Source organism: Phyllostomus hastatus, unplaced genomic scaffold (assembly GCF_019186645.2).
Source record: "Phyllostomus hastatus isolate PE091 unplaced genomic scaffold, TTU_PhHast_1.1 phas_scaffold_55, whole genome shotgun sequence".
Lineage (NCBI taxonomy): Eukaryota > Metazoa > Chordata > Mammalia > Chiroptera > Phyllostomidae > Phyllostomus > Phyllostomus hastatus.
The window spans coordinates 4,117,594-4,139,832 of NW_025334035.1; the positions used below are offsets into that span (position 1 = coordinate 4,117,594).

The window sequence follows — 22,239 nt, forward strand, 5'->3', positions numbered from 1 at the left end:
AAAGCTGACAATGCATCTCAGACCGAGGCTGGACTTCATTCAAGCCTTGTCCTTGGTTGAATTTGTTGTGTGATGGGGCCCTGGAGATACAGTGTGCTAGCCATAAAGGTGGAAGAATTGGAGTTCAGTGCAGTAAAACACCCGTGACTACAAGCCCTAAATCTCTCAATGGGATGGTGGGGTTTGGGGAGGGAGCCCGGCCTTACAGAGGATCAGAGAGCTGCGGTGAGCTGCTACTGGAGGGGTAAAAGAAGCAGGGAAAGTGGGAGGCCTTGAGAAGCAGCCTCGACCTCGAACGAACGGGAAGCACGGTAGAGCCTAAAAGGGGGTGTGGCTAAGTCTCGCTGGGCTAGAAAAGGGGGCGGGACTTACTTTGGAAAGGCACGTGATCCAAATGGAATAGGGGTTTGTCGGACAGGGATCGGGGCTGGATCCCGCACATTACACCCCAAACTCTGCAATCTGCATTCGGTATCTTTTTTGGCACCTGTGCTGAGGCGAGAGGGACCTGCAAAACGCGGGGTGGAGCCAGACGGGGGGGGGGGGCACTTCGGGCGAGGAAGGGCGGGACCAAGGGAAGGGGGGCGGGGTTGGGAGGGCGGGGTTTGTGTTGGAAAATCCAACTGCGCCACGGGGCGGAGCGGCCCCCCCAGCCCCAGCCTGGGGGGGGGGGGCCGCTCGACCCCCTGGGAGACCTTGGGGAGTCTGAACACCTGGGACACCCTAGAATCAGGTAACGGGGGGCACGGGGGCGGCTGGAAAGAGGGCAACCATCTCCTCTCAGGGGGGCGGGGCTCTTGAGTCGCAGGCGAAGTAGAGCTGGGGGTGGACGTCTGGGTCTCGGCAAAGGCATAGGGAAGAAGACTGGGGCGCAGGACATTCGAGTCCCCTAGAAGAGAGCAGGGCGGGAGTGGGGGAAGGGCTGAGAGGCAGAAGGCTTGGGTTCCGGATGTTAAGAGGGGCCTGAGAGGACTCCCATCCCCCTTTGGCTAGGACTCCCCTTCCTGACAATAGAGCGGGGCGGGGCGCGGCAGTCCCTAACTACAGGACAGAGCTAAAGGTCAGAGTTTGCAAATAGGTCTGTGCGTAGGTCCTTGGTGGTCGGAAGTGGTCAAGTAGGGATGTGTCTCTGATCCTGGGGCCACTTCAGAGTTTCTCCCCAGTACTTGTCACGAGGGTAATAGCTCCAGACCTGGCCCTTACACCAGGAGCCCTGATAGCCTCTGTGCGGTGGCCTCCGGCCCATCCACTTCGCCGCACCTCACCTCCCTTCACTCGACTTCATCCTGCTCGTCTCGTCATCCCTGGTCCTGCCCTACTCTGCCCTCTCCCGGCTGGGGCTCTTCTTTGTGCTTGAGGTTCCCGGCAAAGCCACGAGATGGCGAGGGCGAGACACACAGCCTGGGCTGAGGGGAGTGAGGTGGGGGATAGGGCGATGAAAGCAGCCAGAGCCGTCCTCCCCAGCCAGAGGGAAAGGTGGGCTGAGGTGCTCTTTTGGTTTCCTGTCACCTCTGCCCCTTACAGGAAACTGTGGGCGGGAGGGCGAAATGCATGGGGTGAGGAGGGGGCTGGGGACTCAGTCTCTGCCTCCCGCAGTTGGGGTAAATAGTGGGGAAGGGACACGCGGGTTAGTTACTAAGCAACGCAGATACGCTTCCAGTCTACTGTGGCTTGTGGCTCTGACTTGGGGGGTGGGAGTTGGCGAGTGAGGGAGGCTGAGCCTGGGAAAGATCTAGGGCAGGATGCCTGGTTCTCGGGACAGGGAGAGCCTGGGAGGAAGGAGGGCAGGCAGCAAGCTGGCGCGAAAACGGATTCGGCGGTAGTTAGGAGAGAGGCGGTACCCTGGCGCGGAGCTGAGCACCGCTTCCCTTCGCCCCCGGGGTTGCTTGCCCTGTTGCTAGAGTAACAGGAGAGCTAGACTACCGAGCCGAATTCCCGAACTCTCGCGTCTGCCCAATCCGCTCTAGCGGACGTCCCTGACATCAGGGCCCTGGCAGCCAATGTGGTGGAGGCAACAGAGAGCTACAGGAAGAGGGAGAGGGGAGGGGCAGAGGTTGAGAAAAGGAAGGGTAGTTGCTGGGGACCAGCACGTGCACTCCCACACGCTCGCGCCCACTGCCCCTCCCTCCGCCGCACGCGTCGGAGCCCGCCCCCCCCACCCCCGCTGCGCTTGCGCCGCGGGTCGGCTCTCACCGCCCCCCACTCTTGAGTCTGCTAGATATTGCTGGCTGGGCTCGGCCCCAAAGCCTCTCCCGATCCAGACCTCTGCGTCCGCCTTCCCTCTTTCTCGAGGTCTCGAACCATTAATTTCCAGCCTTCGGTGCGATGGGCGGGCTACCTTTTTCCCACCAACCTCCCAGCTGGCGCACCACTCTCCCAGGTGATGGGCTAGACGGAGCTGTGGTTTTCAGCCCCATAAGCTCCGCTGCTGTCTTGCCCGGCTCTGGCTTAGGTTGCTTGCCCAAGAGGAACCGAACGCGCTCCAGCTCCCCTTGCCGACGTTTCACTCGCTCAGGCCCAGCTGTTGTTTGTTGGTGGCTAGGGGAGGGCGCTTCGGGGAAGCCCTGGACGACCCAGGTGACTTCCCGGGCCATCACGCCCCTTCGCGTGAATTCTTCTTTGATGTGCACCAAAATCCTTCGCATCCTTAATGCTTCTTCCTCATTCGCCCAGGGCTTTTTGCACCTCCCTCAGCTCCCTTCGAGCTGTTTCTGTCCGTCTCCAGTCGCTCTTCCCGGCTTCTCCCGGTTATATAACTCTTCCTCTTGCCGTGTCCTGGTTTCAACTCCACAGACTCCGCCCTGTAACAGCGCGGGGAGGGGCAGGAGAGTTGGGGACCCAGACACTTTCCCGCTGGCGGCCGGCAGAGGCACGGGGGATCTCACAGATGGGAGACGGAGTCCCGCGGGACTCGGCGCCCCCGCCCCATACTCCCACCCGAGATCTCGCCCAGGAGAAAGAAGGCACAGTATCTCCGGGAGGCGTGTCGGGACTTTGTCAGAAGTGTGGGTTGGGAGGTCAGGGCTGGAGGCGGAGAGGTGGAGCCGAAAGGCCCGAGTTTCAGAGATTGGAGCTGTACTGGGCGACATAAATGAAGGAGCAGGTCTTGCTTCCACCTTCCTTTCCTTTTTGGGTTCCCAGAATTCCTGAGACTATTTCCCAGGAAGCATAGCCAGCGGCCGCTCTCCGCCCCTAGGTGTCAAAGGTCGATGTTAGAGGTGGCCTGGGATGATGTCACCAGTGCACGTGCCCCGGGATGGTTGCCAGGCAATGAGGCCTCTCCTTCTCCATTCCGGCCCCCTACCTCAGGCCCTAGTTCAGATCCGGGCCCTTGCCATCTTTTCCCCCTCTCCCTTCCCTTGGCCTTAGCATCCAGCAGGTGGGAAACCCTGGCCTGGAGTTTTGTGAGGGGGAGGGGCGCGGGTGTGGTGTAGTGGAAAGATCATACAACCTTTTGCTGGGCCAAGAAAACTCTGGGTCACTTTTCCCTAGATTGGCACAGAAGAGCTTTCTCTCCAAGCCCCCTTCTTCCTTGAGCGAGCCTCCCAGATGTCTTTTTACTTTTCCACCTCCTGCATTGCCTACTGTCTGCTGGCCCAGTGTTCATTTGTGTTGAAGTGAGAGTAGTGGCAAGACAGCTACCCCCAGAAGAGGGGCTGTGTGTAGCATGGGGGATTCGCTGGACACCAGCTCATCTCTGACCTTAATCAATGACACCTCCACCTTTGCACTCAACAGTGAGAAGGGTCAAGAAATAGTGATCAGACTGAGAAATCAGTGTGTTTATCCAGCATAGGTAGGTGGATCTCTCTCTTAAGGGAGGAGGACTCAGTTGATAGCTATGGCTGCCCTTGTCCATTAAGTCCTGGGGTTGGTTATGGTATTGGAAAAAAAAAATGGTTTCTCTTTTTATATACTTGAGAGCTTGGGCTGTCAGATCAAACTTCATTCCGTTCCCAGCTCTGCCACTTACTGGCTATAGGAATTTGGAAATGTCACAATCTCTCTGAACGTCATATTCTTAATCTGGACAATTTAAATATTAATAGAATACCTACCTTCTCGGCAGTTGGGAGGGTAAAATGATAATTTATGCACAGCATTTAGCACAGTGCCTGGCACAGAAGGAACACTGAATGAATGCTTATTGCTAAATGGTGTTAGTTATTTTTATTATTAAAGTTGGTAGGCCTGCTTTAAACTGGCCGGTACCTTAAGAGTTCTTTAGGGAGAAGTGGAGAGTTTGTTAATGCGGGGGTGGGGAAGGGGCATGGGGATTGCCTTCCACTGCTTTGTGCACTTTATTTGATGAAGGCTTTAGTCAGATTTGTATTGCTTTCTGTAGGATTATTTCTTCCTCCTCTTGGAGAAGAAACAGCCAAGACTATTCCTCTGGCTGTGAAAATAAAATAATTGTATTGTGGTTCTTGACTTTTAAGCAAGACCCCAGTGTCCTCCCCATCTTTTATGGAGCCTTTCAATTTGCAAAGGGACTCCACAGTTTCCTTTTCGGGGACGGGGCTAGGCTGAGGGGTGTGTAAAAGGTTGGGGTGGGTGGGTGGAGAGAGACTAGTGCGGGGGGCTGAGGGGGTGGGTAGTTAAAGGAAGAGACCGGAAGGGAGGAGGGAGCCTGCTGGTGGGGAGGGAGGGAAGGGAGGAGGTGGAGGAGGAGGAGGAGGAGGAGGAGGAGGGAGGGGGTTGGGGAGAGCCTGCTACAGTTCTTTGTTTGACTCCGGGACTCGGGGACGGGGAGGAGGAGGGAGGGAGGCAGAGGCTGCAAGCGCCGGGGCAGGCCCAGGAGGCAGAGGAGGGACCGTCTCCCCCGCCCCCCCCAGCCCCCACTCCCCCCCTGCTGCTCCCCCCTCCCTACCCGGACTCCGGGGGCACCGCCGGGGGACAGACACCCAGCAGGTAACCCAGTCCTGGCTCGTCCTCTCCTCTCCGATTTTCCTCCACTCCCTCCCGGACTACCCCTTTCCCCGGTTCCGTCTCCTCATTTTCTCCTGGCCTTGCCTCTTTTCCCTGGCCCTCCTTCTTCCATCTACCCGACTTGGGCTTGTCGCCTGCTGGCCGCGCTGCCGTCTCACGCAGCCCGACTCCCTTCCTTTAGCCCGACAGATAGCCTGTGTGCCCCAGGTCTGCCCATGGCACCATTTGGGGCTCTGTCTCGCTGCTTCTCTGGGCTTTGCTTTCCTTCCGACCCGTCCCCTGGGGCTCTTTAGAAGGAGGGAGTCCCTGTCCTTTCCTTGCTCCCCCAGTTCCCCGCCCCCCCAACTCTGGCCCCCTTTCTCCTTCTGGCAGTCTCTAGGGGTGGGGAGAGAACCGGAATTTGGGGGGCCCTCTGGAGGGGCAAGGGGCTGTGTCGCTTGGGAAAGGGGCTGTGAGTGTTTGTGTCGGGTGGGGGTGGTTAGCAACCTGGCTGCCTCTGTTGTCCCTTTAAATGGCCCTCACATTTCTGGGGGACTGGTGAGGGGGGTGTCCAGCCGCCTGCCTGGGGGGCAGGGCCCTGGGTTAGTCCACACAATCAGGGGTGGTAATGATTTAAAGGGACAGTCTTGGTGTGGCCACTGCCACCCTGCGCCAGCAGGAAGAGGAGCCGGCAGGCCATGTCTAGAGAGGCTTGGCTGAAGAGCAGGGCGTTTCAGGCTGAGTCTGTTGTGGGGCCTGCCAGGTCTGGGACTGCTGCTGCTGGGAAAGTGCAAGGAGGGGTGACAGCTTGCTCTGGGGAGCATTCAGCCTGGGCTTTCTCTAAGGCCCACCTTTGGGCTCACGGACTTCTTGGCCAAGAATCATTCAGTCCAAACTACATAGCCTGTTGGTGACCAGGTTGGGGCCACTCGCAGGTCTCCAGGTCAGCAGCCTGGCCCAGGCACATTGGAGCTGGTCCTTCAGCTTCCCCTTTTGTTGTTTGGCTCTGTGCACAAGAAAGCCCCAGCCCCTCCCCCAGCTCCCTCTCCCAGTCCACATGCCCCCCCCCTCCCAAACACACCCACCCCAGCTGTTGGACAGATGAATTACAGCCTCCGGCTTTAGGCCAGGACTGGTGAGGGATTAAAGCTCTGGGGCTGGCCCTTTAAATGGCTGTTGGCCCCTCCCCCACTCTGATGTCCAGACATCTCATACACCCACCACTGACCCCCATGGTTAGCCCTCACTCCTCCTCTTGGCTTGTCCTAAGGACTGGCACTCCTCTCTCTCCAGGCTAGAGCCGCCTCAGCATCCCCTTTCCCCCAACACAACTACATACACAAATGGCACAGATTTCCCCCCCTCTCTCTCCTTTCCTCCATCCCTCCCTCTCCCTCTTTCTGGTCCCACATTCTTGAGTGTCTCTGTCCTGGCAGGTTCCCTTTTCTAAGTAAAGCACTTTGCCAGCCTGGCCTCCCTAGCCTTCAGCTGACCACTAAGGTAGCCCAGTGAGGGGCCTTGCATGGGTCAGAAATAGCAGCTCCCTGGGGGCAGTGTCATCAGCAGCCCAGGCAGCTTGCCGCACATTGCATCATGGAGGCTGGGGGCTGGAGGCCCAAGTCTCTGGGGCAGGGAAAGGATGGGGGCTGGAAGGCCAGGGGATGGAGAAACTGGACTGAGAATGTAAGTGTCTGAGGGAGCCCAAGAATCTTTGTCTTCACGGGCAAAGAACTGTGACTGAAGGAGGAGAAAACAGACCCCTCAGGAATGAGTTTAAGGTGAAGGCAGACTTAAGTCTGACCCCTGGACGAACACTTGGTTTTTGGCCTTGGACTTAGGCTAAAAGACCTAGCTTGTCTTTGAGAGTTAGGAGGAGGGAGTGGGCCTCTATCACCTTCTTGGGCCATACAGAGGAAGGAGGTGATGGGGAAACAGGATATGGAAGGGAGGTTTGCAGCAGAGGCCACTTCCAGGCCCAAGACCAGAGTCACAGTCCTCGTTGAGGAGGAAAGTTTCTCCTGCTGGGCCTGTTCATCTAGTCTGGCCACCTGTGCTGCTCTGGAGACCTGCCTGTACCCGCCTGGGGGAAGGGGAGGGGGCAGAGTCCAGAGGGTGGGGTTGACTAGTGTCTTGATAAGGTTAGGGTGGAAGCAGAGCTGAAGGAAGAGGATCTTCTTGCCTGGGGGCAGGATTGAAGCCGACTTAGTGTTCACCAGTCAGAGGTAGCCGGGCCTACTTTGGGGTAGGAACTCTTAGCAGGAGGGTCCAGTCAGAAGAGGGATCATGGGTTGGGTGACCACTGTTGACATATATCATAGCATGCTTCTCTCATCCCACCCAGGTCCAGGCTACTTCCTAAAGGGGAAGGCTGGAGTACCACTTTGGGTATGGCTTTTTCTGGTTGCCATGGAAACATTCTCCCATCCCATTTGACCACCAGAGCCAGGTTTCTCCTCAAAAAGGGGAAAGATAGCACAGGGAAATTCTCCAGACTTAGAGAACCTACCTCTAACTGGCTTTTTTCTTTTAGGTTCCCCCAGGCACCATGCCAGCCCCATAGTACCACCCACCTCACCCACTGTGGTCTGCTGCACCCCACCGTTGGGGCACTGATTCCAATGAGACAGGACACACTGAACTCCATCTGGTAAGCACTATCCCTGAGCACTACACCCTGCCCTACTCCAGTAGTCCAATTCTGCACCACATGCTTGAAGAAGAGTGGTATGATCTAGATTATGCCCATTCCTCAAAATAATCTATTCCGACTTTGAGCAGCCCCCCACCATGGTGCCTGAGTGATTCAGCCCTCCTAGCTTATGGAGCTCCCTTGGTTGCCTATGAATGGTTCAGCCCTGTACTTCAACAGCCTCTCCACTACCACCAGAAAAATCTCCCTGCAGTGCTACAACTCAGTTACTTACTGAATTGCATTAAACTGGGGTTTGCAAGTTGGAAGGTAAAAGTGAGATAGACTGGAAGGACTTTTCTGGGGAGGGGGAGGGCAGGGCTTTGCCTTACAAGAGTTTGTGGATTTGGATACTGGAGAGCATTGCTACAACCTGCTGTTGTCATGGCGGTCTTCGCATCTCACCTTTCCTTCCAGATCCCTTTCTGTTCCATTCTGTCCCCACTGCACTACAGCACTTGCCCCTCACATCCTAAGGTTTACTCCTCTGCTGCTTACCTCTCCCCTCCTGCCAGTTCTCAGCCTGAAGCCCTGCTCCATCCCCCTGTTCCTCTGTAGGAGAAAAGATGGTACCTAAGGCAGGAAATTAAGTTCTCTGACTGCTTTGCTCTTCTCCATTATTCACTGGGTTTTTGAGTGGGCCTAGTTTTTTTTTTTCTCCTGTGTGTCTCTGTTTGGCAAGATGGTTTGCACATTGCAGTGCCTCAGTGGAATTGTGTTGAATGGATGTGTTAACTGAATGAGTGTCATTGCCAAGAAACCAATGGCTTCTGAGATCTGTTGCAGTCTTCTCTCCACACCTTCTCTAGCAGACGTGAGGCATTTGAGATAGTTACCTGGGGCAGAGCTGAGGGGCAGGCTGACCCAGGAAGTGGCCTGTGAGGGTAAAACCAACAGAGGGAGAATAGGACAATAGGTCACAGGCTTTATAGAAGGGTGGTAAGAATGAGGCTCTGGAAAGAAGCCCAGTTCTTTCATTCTCATGCAGAATGACCTTGACCTAGTTACCTGACCTCCCTGAGCCTCAATTTCCTCCTCTGTAAAATGAAGTATAAAAGTAACTCCTTCCTCAGATTTTGGGAAGAAGTTTTTAAAATGTATAGAAAGTGATTAATACAGTGCCTGGCATATAATGAGTATTCAGTAAATGCTAGCAATTGTCATTATAATGGGAACCTCAGGGAACTGGAGGTTAAGCAAGGATTTTGAGGAATGGGCCAGAACTAGAATGAAGGCAGACAGACACCCAAATACTTGTCAAACAGAAGGATCACTGATTCAGCAAGACGTCAGGATTTAGGGGAGTGGGGGGAGGAATCAACAGGGTCAGTCTGCTCCAGTGTTTCCCTGCCTGTTCAGGATCTGAAGGCAAACACAGAAGGGTATGTGCAGAAACACACGTGATCTCGAAAGTGATGCAGAGGCAGACCCAGACAAAAGACCGAGACAGGAGCTAGGCAGACACACAGACAGCCAGCCGCGCAGAGTCATGTAGACAGGCATAATGACGGAACGCGTCAGACACAGGCACTGAAGAAGACAAGATGAGCAGATAGGCAGGTGCACACGGAGGCACACACCGGGACCCATACACAGCCGACCTTGTCAGACAGACTGCTGAACACAGCGGTCCAGTCAGAGGCAGACACAAGGCTCGCAGTGACACACAGCGGGCCCGGCCGGCACTGTCACTCCTTGGTGGGGGGCGGGGAGGGGCCAGCAGGGGGAAGGCTAGGGAAGGGAATCCCGAGCGGGCGGCCTGCCCGGGTGGCTGAGTCACAGCGGAGCCCCAGCCGGCGTCCCGCTCCTCCGCCTCCCCCTCCCCCAGGTAAGAAGCAAGCTGTAACCCCTCGCTTCCACCGGGCAGAGTGAGGGCTGGCAGGGAGCGGGTGCAGCAGAGTTCCCGGACGGGCCCCACCTCCGCGCACGTGCAGCATGTCTGCTGACTGCCTTCTCGGTAAAACCCTATTTGCGGGGTCTTGTCTTAGATCAGCCTGTGAGTCTGGTGAGCCTGTCTGGCCCCTTACTCCGCGTCCCGCGCGGCTGGAGCGGTTCGTGGGGCTGGGGGGGCTTCATGGGCTTCGAGCCCAGAGAGAGTTAAGTGGGTGTGATTGATGGAGTGGGTCTCTCTCGGGGCTCTAGGGGGAGGGGGTCAGTTAAAGTCCCGAAGTCTGGAGCCCGGATGGAGGGGGCGGAGCCGGGCTTAGCCGGGAGTGCCCGGATGGAGAGGGCGTGGCTTCGTTTGGAAAGGCTTTAACCCTTTATGAGCTGCTGACTCTTGGGACTGTGGGTCGGGAGGGAGAGGCTGGAATGTCTGACCCACAAGTGTACTGCCCTGCAGGCTGACTTTGGCCGTGTGCATCTACCTCTCATCTGTCGTTGAGGAGTCTGGGTGTCTGTCTTTGTGCCTGTCCGTGGTTATCCCCTCCCTTTGGTTAGTTACAGACACTGGGAGTCTGGAAGGGATGTTCCTGCCCCAAAGCGAGAGTGGAGGTGAGAGTGGATGGTGAGCTGGCTGCCGGCGCCTGGGGAACAGGTGTGAGCGTGGCGTCGGGGCTGCCAAGAGCAGGGAGGGGCCGTCGTGAGGGAAGACGAAAGGGGAAATTCCACGGGACCCGTGGTGAGCGGTGTGTGGGCAGAGTTGTGTCTGCCAATGACTGTGTGTCTGTTTTCAGGGAGGCGGGGGCTGAGTCAGTGGGAATAGGGGAAGGTTTTCTGGGTGACTCACGGTCCCCCACTTCAAGCCTGAATCAGACCCCGAGGGAGTGCTTTGTAAAGGAGGCGGGTGGGGAGTCAGGCGCCTGGGTCCGCGCCCGTGTCCCAGGTGGGGATAAGTATCCATGGTGGTTGGCGAGAGTGAGTGTGAATTTAGTATGCAGGAAGTTTTTGTCCTCTAGTGAGGGCTGCTGTATTTTGAGTTCCGGAGGGGGTGGGGTGGATAAGGGTGGGAAGGGGCTGGAGGGAGGGACTTCGCTGGTTTAGGGAAAGCTGAGTCAGTTCCCCGTGGGAAAGGGGAAGTGGTAGAGGGGAAGTGTCATCATCGCAGAAGGGGAAGCTTCATTTCCTGGTAATTGGCAGCGCCCTCGGCATCACTTCCCGGCGGGGTTATATGCCTCTGATATCTGGACCCCGGTTCCCCGTTTTTCCATGCCTGGGCCATAGTTTCAGGACGTGGGGGTGAGGGGAAGCAGCCAGTCAGGCTATACTTGACCGTAGTGAAGCGCAGTACATGTCCCAGAGTTGGTAACTGACCAAAAGGTTGTATGGTGAAGAGAATGAGTTCTGGCAGAAATTCCACCTGAACTGCTGAGAGGGTCCGCAGAGCCTAAGTGTCTGCCAGGGCTCGGCGGGGTGTGGCACGCCGCGACCTGTAGGGTCCAAGTTCTTGCATGCAGACAGACGACCTTGCCCTGTGGAGGGAGAACTGTATTCACCAGAAACCCGCTTGCCCTTGTGGGCTGGGTGGAAATTTCCCCACAGCGCAGACTTTTCTCAGTGAAGGCGAAGTTTCCAGCCGCCCCCAGCCCCTGGTTGCTCGTTCTCCCCCGGCTTCCTTCCCGGTCTGAGCTCCAGCTGGAGCACTGGCCCCGCCCCCGCCGCTTTTGTACTCGACACTCGCATCTCGCAGTTCTTTGTACTCTAGACTCAATGGACCGATCCCGGGGACAGAGCCGGCTCCCTACTTGAGGGAACGCCGGGTAGGAGAGGAGGAGGCACGGGCACCGAGATCCTGGGGTCTGAGGCAAGAAAAAAGAACTGGAGCTAAAGGGAAGGTGCCCAAGAAAGGGGAGTGCTGTGCCCATTTTGGGTCGAGCTAGCACCAAAGGGAATGGATGGCCGGTTTGAGGGGGGGGGGCGGGGGGGCGGGGGGGGCATGAAGGAGGAAGTGAAACTGGTTCTGGTTCTTTAAGGGAGTGGGTGGTGAGAGTGGGACAAGGGTGATGTCACCGCCTGTTGGGCCCCGCCCTCCTCCCTCCCCAAGGACCCCCCCCCACTCTTACACACGCCGCTTCCGCTGCGCAAGTAGCCACGTCACGGGCAACCCCCGAAATCCCCCCTCCCTTGGGGGGCGGGGGCCACGTGGGCCGTGGGGAACCGCGTGGCCCCAGCGGGGAAGGGCATAGAGGATACCGGAGCCACGCGAGAGGGGCCACTGGGGATCGTGGTGCGCGACTTATCAGAAGTTGGGGTTTGTTTTTGGGGGGGTCAATTGGTATTGAAGACAGCCAGGAGAAGTGGAGGATCTGAAGGTACTGGGTATGAGGCTGGGAGCTTGACTGTTTTGGGATGGGGTCAGGTGTGGGGAATGGAGCGCTCAGATGGCAGCGTGGGTTTGGGTGCCGTAGAAGACGCCGTGACTGGCCCAGCAGCCCCAAGGGGCATGCGAAGTGGGGAGGTCAGGCACTGGACGAGGTGAAGTGAGGAAGGCCAGCGACGCCTTCGTCAATGTTGTGTATCTAACTACAGTCCAACGGCGGTGGGACTGGGGATGCCCCCCCCCCCCGCCCCGCCCGACTAGTGGGGAGCACCGGCGGCTCTGTGGGTGCATGGGACTTGCGGGGAGAGCGATTCCCCAGGCCAACCCAGACGTGTGACTCGCTGTTATCTACCCACGCGGTTACAGGTCCCGGTTGCCCTGCTGGCCCCGGGTGTCAGGTCCGAGATGGAGACCCTAAGTAGGAGCTGCCGGGTCATGTTGGGGTCACCCGGGGCCAAGCTTGTCGGTCCGGCTCCGCAGCCCCTCCTCCCCCAGCCCGCAGCAGCGGCGGGGCTAACATTGTTCCTATTGGTTCCGAGCAGGCTGTTACTGAGGCGGAGACACGGGTGATGATTGGCTTTCTGGGCAGAGAGGAAGTCCTGTGATTGGCTGGATTCCCGGAGCTCACCGACGCTGTGAGAGGACGCTCCCACGGAGGCCGGAGGCCGGGTAAGCCCCTGCGGCTTCGCCTGTGGGCTCCCGACTGACTGACTGACCCACTCTCTGCTACTACACCGGGTTCCTAACCTCTCTTCTGGGCCTCTAGGGACTCCTTAGGCCCGTTGGGCCTACCGTCAAGGAAAGCCAAGGCCTGACTCCTGAGCCAATGACAGACCTGCGGGATGCCACAGAAGGGCCAGCCCAACCCCTGAACCCTGGCTGTGTTCTGGCCAGCTCACTTCACTCCTTTATTTCCTCCTCTCTGTAGAATTAGCTGTGAAAGGCCCTGGACGACCATCTGGGGGCAGTGGGCTCTCCTGTCAGAGCGGCTGGAGTTGGGACCATCGCCCCAGAGAGCTGGGGCAGGGGGCCGTGCCCGATCTCCAGGGCTCCTGGGGCCACTGCTGACCTGGTAAAGGAAAGACTAGGGCTGGGTTGACTGTGTGTATAGGGGCAGCTCAGGCTATACCCCCAGTAAGACAATAATCTTTTCCCTGACTTAGGCTGGATGCATCGAGCAGTGGACCCTCCAGGGGCCCGCACTGCACGGGAAGCCTTTGCCCTTGGGGGCTTGAGCTGTGCTGGGGCCTGGAGCTCCTGCCCACCCCATCCCCCTCCTCGTAGCGCATGGCTGCCTGGAGGCAGGTGAGAACTTGGGCCATCTTTCTGTCTCCAGGAATTTGCCTTCCCATCTCCTGTTCCCCTCAGTCTCTGTCATTCTCTGGGTTTCTGCCATTCATTGGGCCTCGGTGTAGTCCTCAGCCAATTTCTGTTATTCCCCCAGTCACCCCCTTCCTTCCATAGGGACAAGAGTGCTCCATCTTGATGTACATTAACAGACCTGTTCTCTCTCCAGGTGCTCTGTCAGCATTGGGCAGCCTCCACTTTCTGCTCCCCTATCCTCTTCGCATGGCAGTAGCTCTGGGCACCCCAACAAACCATATTATGTTCCAGGGTGAGTGAGGATTCAAAGGTGCTGGGGATGGGAGGTAAAACTGGGTCCTTTAAAGAGTTCCCCAACCCTGATAACCCCTCCTCTCAACCTGTTTTACTTCGTAGGACACCCACCCCAAGACCCCTCCATGGAAAGCTGGAATCCCTGCACGGCTGTGTGCAGGCATTGCTCCGGGAGCCAGCCCAGCCAGGGCTGTGGGAGCAGCTTGGGCAGCTGTATGAGTCAGAGCATGACACTGAGGAGGCCATACGCTGCTACCACAGTGCCCTTCGATATGGAGGAAGCTTGGCTGAGCTGGGGCCCCACATCAGCCGACTGCAGCAGGTGAGATGAGGCAGGACACTAAAAAGCAAAGATTATGCTTTCTGGCTCAGTGCCCTCATCTCATGCCTGCTTCTGTCCTGTTGTCCGCACCCTTCCCCTACCTCACCAGGCCCAGCTCTGGAACTTTCATGCTGGCTCCTGCCAGCACCGAGCCAAGGTCCTGCCCCCACTGGAGCAAGTATGGAACTTGCTGCACCTTGAGGTGAGGCCAGGGCTGGGTGGGCTAAGGAAGAGGGCCGGGCCAGGTATGCACTTGAGCCATTCTCTCTTCTCTCTTTTTGTCCTCAGCACAAGCGGAACTATGGGGCCAAGCGCGGGGGTCCCCCAGTGAAGCGAGCCGCTGAATCCCCAGTGATGCAGCCTGTGCCTCCTGTCGTACTCTCAGGCCCCTCAGGGGAGGAGGGCATCAGCCCTGGAGGCAAGCGCAGGAGAGGCTGCAACTCTGAGCAGGTATGGTTATATGTGGGCAGGTAGACAGTGAGTAGGAGGAATGGGGCAAGGAATGGGATTCTCACACCCCTTTTTCTTCTAGACTGGCCTTCCCCCAGGGCTGCCACTGCCACCACCACCATTACCACCACCACCCCTATCCCTGCCTGGCCTAGCCACCAGCCCTCCATTTCAGCTGACCAAGCCAGGGCTGTGGAGTACTCTGCATGGAGATGCCTGGGGTTCTGAGCGCAAGGGTTCAGTTCCCCCAGAGCGCCAGGTGGGTATCTGTCTCTTGACCCTTGTCTCTCACTTGCAAGCCTGTGTATCCTTCATTCCTCACTCAGTGTCCTTATTTGTCTCCATTAGGAGCAGCGGCATTCACTGCCTCACCCATATCCATACCCAGCTCCAGCCTATACTGCGCAACCCCCTGGCCACCGGCTGGTCCCGGCTGCACCCCTAGGCCCAAGCCCCCGCCCCCCAGGAGCAGAGAGCCATGGCTGCCCTCCTGCCACTCGTCCCCCCGGAAGTGACCTTAGAGAGAGCAGAGTTCAGAGGTCGCGGATGGACTCCAGCGTTTCACCAGCAGCAACCACCGCCTGTGTGCCTTATGCCCCTTCCCGGCCTCCCGGCATCCCTGGCACCACCAGCAGCAGCAGTAGCAGCAGCAGCAGCAGCAACACTGGTCTCCGGGGCATGGAGCCGAGCCCAGGCATTGTGAGTGATCACCGCAGGTGGAAGATGGAGTGAGGTGGTCAGTGGGCTCTTGTCTGAGGTGACTCTAGCAAACCTCTGACCAACCCCATCCTTTATTTGCAGCCCGGCGCTGACCATTACCAAACTCCCGCGCTGGAGGTCACCTCTCACCAAGGCCGCCTAGGGCCCTCGACACATAGCAGTCGGAAACCTTTCCTGGCAGCTCCTGCTGCCACTCCTCATCTGTCTCTGCCACCTGGACCCCCCTCACCTCCTCCGCCCCCCTGTCCCCGCCTCTTACGCCCCCCACATCCTCCTGCCTGGCTGAAGGGCCCAGCCTGCCGGTCAGCCCGTGAAGATGGAGAGGTCATAGAGGATCTCTTCTTTGGAGCCGAGGGACGCCCTCGCCCTCCTCCACCACCCTTCCCACACCGTGAGGGCTTCTTGGGGCCTCTGGCACCCCGTTTTTCTGTAGGCACTCAGGATTCGCACACCCCTCCTACTCCCCCAACCACCAGCAGCAGCAGCAGCGGCAGCAACGGCAGTCACAGCAGCAGCCCTACTGGGCCTGTGTCCTTCCCCCCACCTCCCTATTTGGCCAGAACTATGGACCCCCTTTCCCGGCCCCCCAGCCCAACACTGAGCTCCCAGGACCCACCTCTTGCACCCCTGACTCTTGCCCTGCCTCCAGCCCCTCCTTCCTCCTGCCACCAAAATACCTCAGGAAGCTTCAGGCGCCCGGAGAGCCCTCGGCCCAGGGTCTCCTTCCCAAAGACCCCCGAGGTGGGGCCAGGGCCATCTCCAGGCCCCCTGAATAAAGCCCCCCAACCTGTGCAGCCGACAGTTGGGGAACTGCCTGCCCGAGGCACGCGACTCTTTGATTTTCCCTCTACTCAACTGGAGGATCAGTTTGAAGAGCCCGCTGAATTCAAGATCCTACCTGATGGGCTGGCCAACATCATGAAGATGCTGGATGAATCCATTCGCAAGGAGGAGGAGCAGCAACAACAGGAGACAGGCGTAGCCCCCCTGCCCCCCCTGAAGGAGCCCTTTGCATCTCTGCAGCCTCCATTCCCCACTGACACAGCCCCAACTACCACTGCTACCACCACCGCCACCACTACCACCGCCGCCGCCCAAGAACAGGAGAAGAAGCCACCACCAGCCCTACCACCACCACCTCCATTAGCCAAGTTCCCTCCACCCTCCCAGCCACAGCCACCGCCACCCCCATTACCCACAGCAGCCAGCCCAGCCAGCTTGCTCAAATCCTTGGCCTCCGTGCTAGAGGGACAAAAGTACTGTTACCGGGGGTCTGGAGCAGCTGTTTCTACCCGTCCTGGGCCCTTGCCCACCACTCAGTATTCCCCCAGTCCCCCATCAGGTGCTACCGTCCCACCTCCAACCTCAGTGGCTCCTAGCACCCAGGGCTCCCCACAGCCCTCTGCTTCCTCGTCATCTCAGTTCTCTACCTCAGGTGGGCCTTGGGTCCGGGAGCACAGGGCAGGTGAAGAGCCAGTCCTGGGCCCCATGAACCCTGCCTCGCCGCCCCCACCCCTGCCTCTGCCCCCTGCTCGTTCTGAGTCTGAGGTGCTAGAAGAGATCAGTCGGGCTTGTGAGACCCTTGTGGAGCGGGTGGGCTGGAGTGCCACAGACCCAGAAGGCCCAGTAGACAAGGCAAACCCTGTGGACACGACAGACCCAGTGGACAGTGGGACTGAGCGACTGCTGCCTCCTGCCCAGGCCAAGGAGGAGAGTGGTGGGGTGGTGGCAGTAGCAGGACCAGGCAGCAGTAAGCGGCAGCAGAAGGAGCATAAGAGGCACAGGCGGGCTTGTAAGGACATTATGGGTCGGCGGCCCCGTGAAGGTAGGGCAAAGGCCAAGGCCAAGGCCCCCAAAGAAAAGAGCCGCCGGGTGCTTGGGAACCTGGACCTGCAGAGTGAGGAGATCCAGGGTCGTGAGAAGGCCCGGCCAGATATTGGTGGGGCCTCTAAGGCTAAACCACCCACAGCTGCTGCTCCTCCACCAGCGCCTACACCCTCTGTCCAGCCCCCACCTACATCAATCCCTGTCCCTGGGAAGAAGTCTCGGGAGGAAGCACCAGGGCCACCAGGTGTCAGCCGGGCTGACATGCTGAAGCTGCGATCACTTAGTGAAGGGCCTCCCAAGGAGCTGAAGATCCGGCTGATCAAGGTAGAGAGTGGTGACAAGGAGACCTTTATCGCCTCTGAGGTGGAAGAGCGGAGGCTGCGCATGGCAGATCTCACCATCAGCCACTGTGCTGCTGATGTCGTGCGTGCCAGCAAGTGAGTTAGGGGTTGTCACTCATGAGGCTGCTGACTTGGCTGGATGGGAGGCTTCCTTTCCCCATCACCCTATTTCTGTCCTCATTTCATTGTTCTCCTGCAGAAATGCCAAGGTGAAAGGGAAGTTTAGAGAGTCCTACCTTTCCCCTGCTCAGTCTGTGAAACCGAAGATCAACACTGAGGAGAAGCTGCCTCGGGAGAAACTCAACCCACCCACACCCAGCATCTATGTATGTGTGCCCCTGCTACAGGGTTCTGAGACTGTTGGGGGCTGTCAGGGTGCTCTGGGCCTGGGCCAGGGCTCTGATCTAGCCCTGTCTCCCGGTTGTCCTTCAGCTGGAAAGCAAACGGGATGCCTTTTCACCAGTGCTGCTGCAGTTTTGTACAGACCCTCGAAATCCCATCACCGTGATCCGGGGCCTGGCAGGTTCCCTGCGGCTAAGTGAGTGTGTGGAGCAGGAAGGTGGTGGGCTGCAAGGCTTCAGGGCTTTGGGATGCTTTGAGAGCCCCCACAGTTTTAAGACCCAGAAGGGTAGCTATAGAGAGCTCTTCTCAGTCACAGGTAGACCATATTGGAAGGGTGCTCAGAGTGACGGGTCAGCTGACCCCAGGCTTTTCTCCCATCTCTCTCTAATAGTGAGCATGTGGGGAGGGGATGTATCTTAGGGCCTGGCTAGAGTCATTTGGTTTTCTTGGTGATGAAAGATGAGAAGAATACAGATTGTAGAGTATTCTTGAAAACTCATGAACTGGGGTTTCTCTTTTTCGACCTTTATTGTGCAAGATTTCAGACATGCATTAAAGTAGAGGGAATCATATAAAAACATAAAAATCATTGTTTCATCTATACCCTTATGTTTTTCCTTCCACTGAGTTACTTAAAGCACATTCTAGGCTTTTACTTAACTAAATCTTTCATTGCATGCAATGATGACTTAAAGAATCTGACATTCATTAAGCACCTTCTCTGTGCACATGTGGCCTCACATACACCTGAGGACTCTTGTGGTGGGGCTGAAGCTCGGACCAGCAGTGGGAGAAAGAGGGCTGGTGACGGATGGCCAACCTTCCTGTGGCTCTGGGGTCCTCCGGGGCTGACCTTGGGGGAGCCTGTTAGAGCTTGGGGAGTAAGAAGGGACAGAGTGAGTTGAGTCCTTGCTCCCTGTCCTCTACCTCTGCCCCGACGCCCTGCTCCGCCCTCCCTTGCAGACTTGGGCCTTTTCTCCACCAAGACTCTGGTGGAAGCAAGTGGCGAGCACACTGTGGAGGTGCGCACCCAGGTGCAGCAGCCCTCAGATGAGAACTGGGATCTGACAGGCACTCGACAGATCTGGCCCTGTGAGAGTTCCCGTTCCCACACCACCATTGCTAAGTATGCGCAGTACCAGGCATCATCCTTCCAGGAGTCCCTGCAGGTGAGAAGTGAGCATAGGTTGGCAGGGGTGTGGGATCAGGGGACCTGGAGAGGGGCTTTTGTGGGAGAGCTTCTGGAATGTGGCTGACCCAGCCTATGGCCAAGCAGGAGGAGAAGGAGAGTGAGGATGAGGAGTCCGAGGAGCCAGACAGCACCACAGGAACCCCTCCTAGGTATCGTACAGTATGCCCTTTTTCTCATGACTTCTTCCCTTTCCCGTGCTTCTTCACCAATGTGTGCTCTTTGCCCCTGCAGCAGCGCACCAGATCCGAAGAACCATCACATTATCAAGTTTGGCACCAACATCGACCTGTCTGATGCGAAGCGGTCAGTGGGGCAGAGGCCAGCAAAACTGGGGCAGGAGTGCTGATGGGTCTACAGATCTGGGTTTAGCCTCACTTTTAATGACTGCCGCAGGTGGAAGCCACAACTGCAGGAGCTGCTGAAGCTGCCTGCTTTCATGCGGGTAACATCCACCGGTAACATGCTAAGTCACGTGGGCCACACGATCCTGGGCATGAACACGGTGCAGCTGTACATGAAGGTCCCTGGCAGCCGAACACCAGGTTCGGGAAGCGCACTGGGGGCGGGGCTGGTGTCCACGCTGCTTCCTCAGCCAATGAAGGCCGAAGGTTGGTGGGCTTGGAGCACAAGGTTGTCTAGATCAGCCAGGCATTATCTCTTGCCCCCTGCAGGCCACCAAGAGAACAACAACTTCTGCTCCGTTAACATCAACATTGGCCCAGGCGACTGTGAGTGGTTCGCGGTGCACGAGCACTACTGGGAAACTATCAGTGCTTTCTGTGACCGGTGCGTACCCCCACCTCCTCACCCCACACTAGGTCCACCCCCTGTATCCCATCTCTGGGTCCCCAGGTTTCCATCTGACCCTGTGGCCACCCCGCAGGCATGGTGTGGACTACCTGACAGGTTCCTGGTGGCCAATCCTGGATGACCTCTATGCTTCCAATATCCCTGTGTACCGCTTCGTGCAGCGCCCTGGAGACCTCGTGTGGATTAACGCGGGGACCGTGCACTGGGTGCAGGCCACCGGCTGGTGCAACAACATCGCTTGGAACGTTGGGCCCCTCACCGGTGAGAGGGGGGTTCAGAGCCACTCAGTTTTGAGGGGTGGAGCCTCCTGGTAGGGAGCTTGGAGTGCAGTCAACTAGGAGGGAAGGGGCTAGGGGTTGTTTGAGAGTCTTGTAGTGACCCCTTCTGGCCTGCAGCCTATCAGTACCAGCTGGCCCTGGAACGATATGAGTGGAACGAGGTGAAGAACGTCAAATCCATTGTGCCCATGATTCATGTGTCCTGGAACGTGGCTCGTACCGTGAAAATCAGCGACCCTGACTTGTTCAAGATGATCAAGTGAGGGTCCTATTTGGGAGGGAGCCCATCTCCACCAGACCTGGTCCCAGCCTTGTCCTGCATGTCAAATGAAACCCCATTCTCCATCTTTCTTTCCACCCTTTACCAGATGCGCCCTGTAGTGCTACAGTGCTGGGGTGGGTGACAGGGCTACTGCTGAGTTGTTTTATTTGATAGTGGCCCAAATCAAAAAAGGCACATGAAATTTCAACTGTTTCAGAAACCCACATCAGGGGATGTGACCTGGACATGGGTGGCGCCCAGTAGATAAGGGTTGCTGTCCTGCCTGCAGGCGTGCCTCACACCCACCCCTCCCTCCATCACCACCCCCACCCGCCAGGTTTTGCCTCCTACAGTCCATGAAGCACTGCCAGGTGCAACGGGAGAGCCTGGTGCGGGCAGGAAAGAAAATCGCCTACCAGGGCCGGGTCAAGGATGAGCCTGCCTACTACTGCAACGAGTGCGACGTGAGTGGGCCCTTTCCCTCTCCTTCGCTTCCCTCTAATTGCCTGGAGGAGGGAGCTCCCAGGAGAGCTCCTCCTGGTGACTACCTCTCCTCCCTCTCCCAGGTGGAGGTGTTCAATATCCTGTTCGTGACGAGTGAGAACGGCAGCCGCAACACTTACCTAGTGCACTGCGAGGCCTGTGCTCGGCGCCGCAGCGCAGGCCTCCAGGGCGTGGTGGTGCTGGAGCAGTACCGCACGGAGGAACTGGCGCAGACCTACGACGCCTTTACGCTGGTGAGGCCCCGGCGCCGTGGCGCTGGGCGGGCCATCGGGCGGGGAGCCGCTGTGGGGGGCGGGCCGTGGGGTGGGCTGGCCCGCCCCTGCCCCTGCCCCTGCCCCTGAGCCCCCACCCCCTGCCCGCTTTCTCCCCACAGGCCCCCGCCAGCACGTCTCGATGAAGCCGGATGCCCCGCCCGCCCGCCTGCCCGCCGCAGGGCGCCGCGGGGCCACCAGCACACGCCTGGGCTGGACCTAGGTCCCGCCTCTGGCCGGGAAGGGGGTCGGGCCCAGCCCTTCCACCCCATTGGCAGCTCCCCTTCACTTAATTTATTAAGAAAAAAATTTTTTTAACAAATATGAGGAAAAAAGGAAAAAAAAAAAGGGAGACGGGGAGGGGGCTGGCAGCCCCTCGCCCACCAGCGCCTCCCCTCACCGACTTTGGCCTTTCTAGCAACAGACACAAGGACCAGGCTCCGGCGGCGGCGGGGGTCACATACGGGTTCCCTCACGCCTGCCAGCCGCCTGCCCGGCGCAGATGCGCGCGGCTCGTGTATGTACATAGATGTTACGGCAGCCGAGGTTTTTTAATGAGATTCTTTCTATGGGCTTTATCCCTTCCCCAGAACCTCTTTATTTCCAATGCTAGCTGTGATCCCTGTACATGTCTCTGTTTATTCACTTGGTTATGATTTGTATTTTCTGTTTTTTTTGTTTGTTTTTGTTTTTAATTTATAACAGTCCCACTCACCTATTTATTCATTTTTGGGAAAACCCGACCTCCCGCACCCCCGAAGCCATCCTGCCCATCCTTACAAGGGGCCGCCCGCCCGCCCGCCCGCCCGCCGCCGGGCTCTCCCTAAGCCCCAGTTTGGCCTGAACGTCTCCACTCACCCGCGGCTCCAGCCGGGTTCTCATGGTGCTCAAACCCGCTCCCCTCCCCTACGTCCTGCACTTTCTTGGACAAGTCCCCCCACCCCACCCACCCCAACCCCAACCCGAACCTTGCCTGAGGGTGAGCGACTCCTGTACTGTAGGGGAAGAAGTGGGAACTGAAATGGTATTTTGTAAAAAAAAATAATAAAATAAAAAAAATTTTAAAGTTTTAAAAAAAGAACTATGAGGAAAAGGAACCCCGTCCTTCCCAGCCCCGGCCAATTTTAAAAACACGGATCTTCCCCTCGCGCCCGCCATCCGCCCCCACCCCCCTTTTCTTTTTAAACATGAAACAGCCCAGGGCCAGAGCCTCCCTGGTGCAGGGACACCGCAGAAGAATTTCTCTGGGGCTTTACTTTCGTGTTGTCAGTTTTTCTCCAGCTGGGGCTGCGGAGGGATGGGGGGTTTACAGTCCCGCCCCTTCGCACTGCACTGTCTCTCTGTCCCAGGGGCAGAGGGGTCTTCCCAATCCTACCCCTATTTTCGGTGATTTTTGTGTGAGAATAATAATATTAAAAATAAAACCAGAAGAAAAATCCTGTTTATAGTGTGCTGGTGATAGGGAGAA

At 57.7% G+C, this 22,239-nt stretch overlaps 1 protein-coding gene and 1 long non-coding RNA gene across 6 annotated transcripts; one reads left to right on the top strand and one right to left on the bottom strand.

Moving 5' to 3' along the window:
• Positions 1 to 597: 597 nt before the first annotated feature.
• On the top strand, positions 598 to 22,207 carry KDM6B (lysine demethylase 6B). 5 transcript variants are annotated; one of them, XM_045824133.1, is made up of 24 exons: positions 598 to 733; positions 7,439 to 7,555; positions 12,398 to 12,524; positions 12,784 to 12,927; positions 13,019 to 13,160; positions 13,372 to 13,470; positions 13,575 to 13,794; positions 13,904 to 13,996; positions 14,083 to 14,244; positions 14,327 to 14,503; positions 14,593 to 14,943; positions 15,046 to 17,228; positions 17,332 to 17,458; positions 17,565 to 17,670; positions 18,438 to 18,643; positions 18,751 to 18,815; positions 18,898 to 18,969; positions 19,060 to 19,208; positions 19,338 to 19,452; positions 19,550 to 19,737; positions 19,872 to 20,013; positions 20,354 to 20,480; positions 20,583 to 20,753; positions 20,894 to 22,207. In XM_045824133.1, exons 5-24 carry the CDS (start codon positions 13,024 to 13,026, stop codon positions 20,915 to 20,917), a joined length of 4,914 nt encoding a protein of 1,637 aa, XP_045680089.1. In that variant the 5' UTR covers positions 598 to 733; positions 7,439 to 7,555; positions 12,398 to 12,524; positions 12,784 to 12,927; positions 13,019 to 13,023; the 3' UTR covers positions 20,918 to 22,207. The 5 variants fall into 5 exon arrangements, with proteins under 5 accessions (XP_045680089.1, XP_045680090.1, XP_045680093.1 ...); XM_045824134.1 differs by lacking the exon at positions 598 to 733 and adding an exon at positions 4,876 to 4,911; XM_045824137.1 differs by lacking the exons at positions 598 to 733; positions 7,439 to 7,555 and adding an exon at positions 9,405 to 9,425.
• Positions 17,984 to 19,689, bottom strand: LOC123809209. Its single transcript, XR_006783976.1, has 2 exons — positions 19,566 to 19,689; positions 17,984 to 18,347 (listed from the first exon to the last, which is right to left on the bottom strand). It is a non-coding gene; the product is annotated as an uncharacterized LOC123809209 (long non-coding RNA).
• Positions 22,208 to 22,239: the final 32 nt, after the last annotated feature.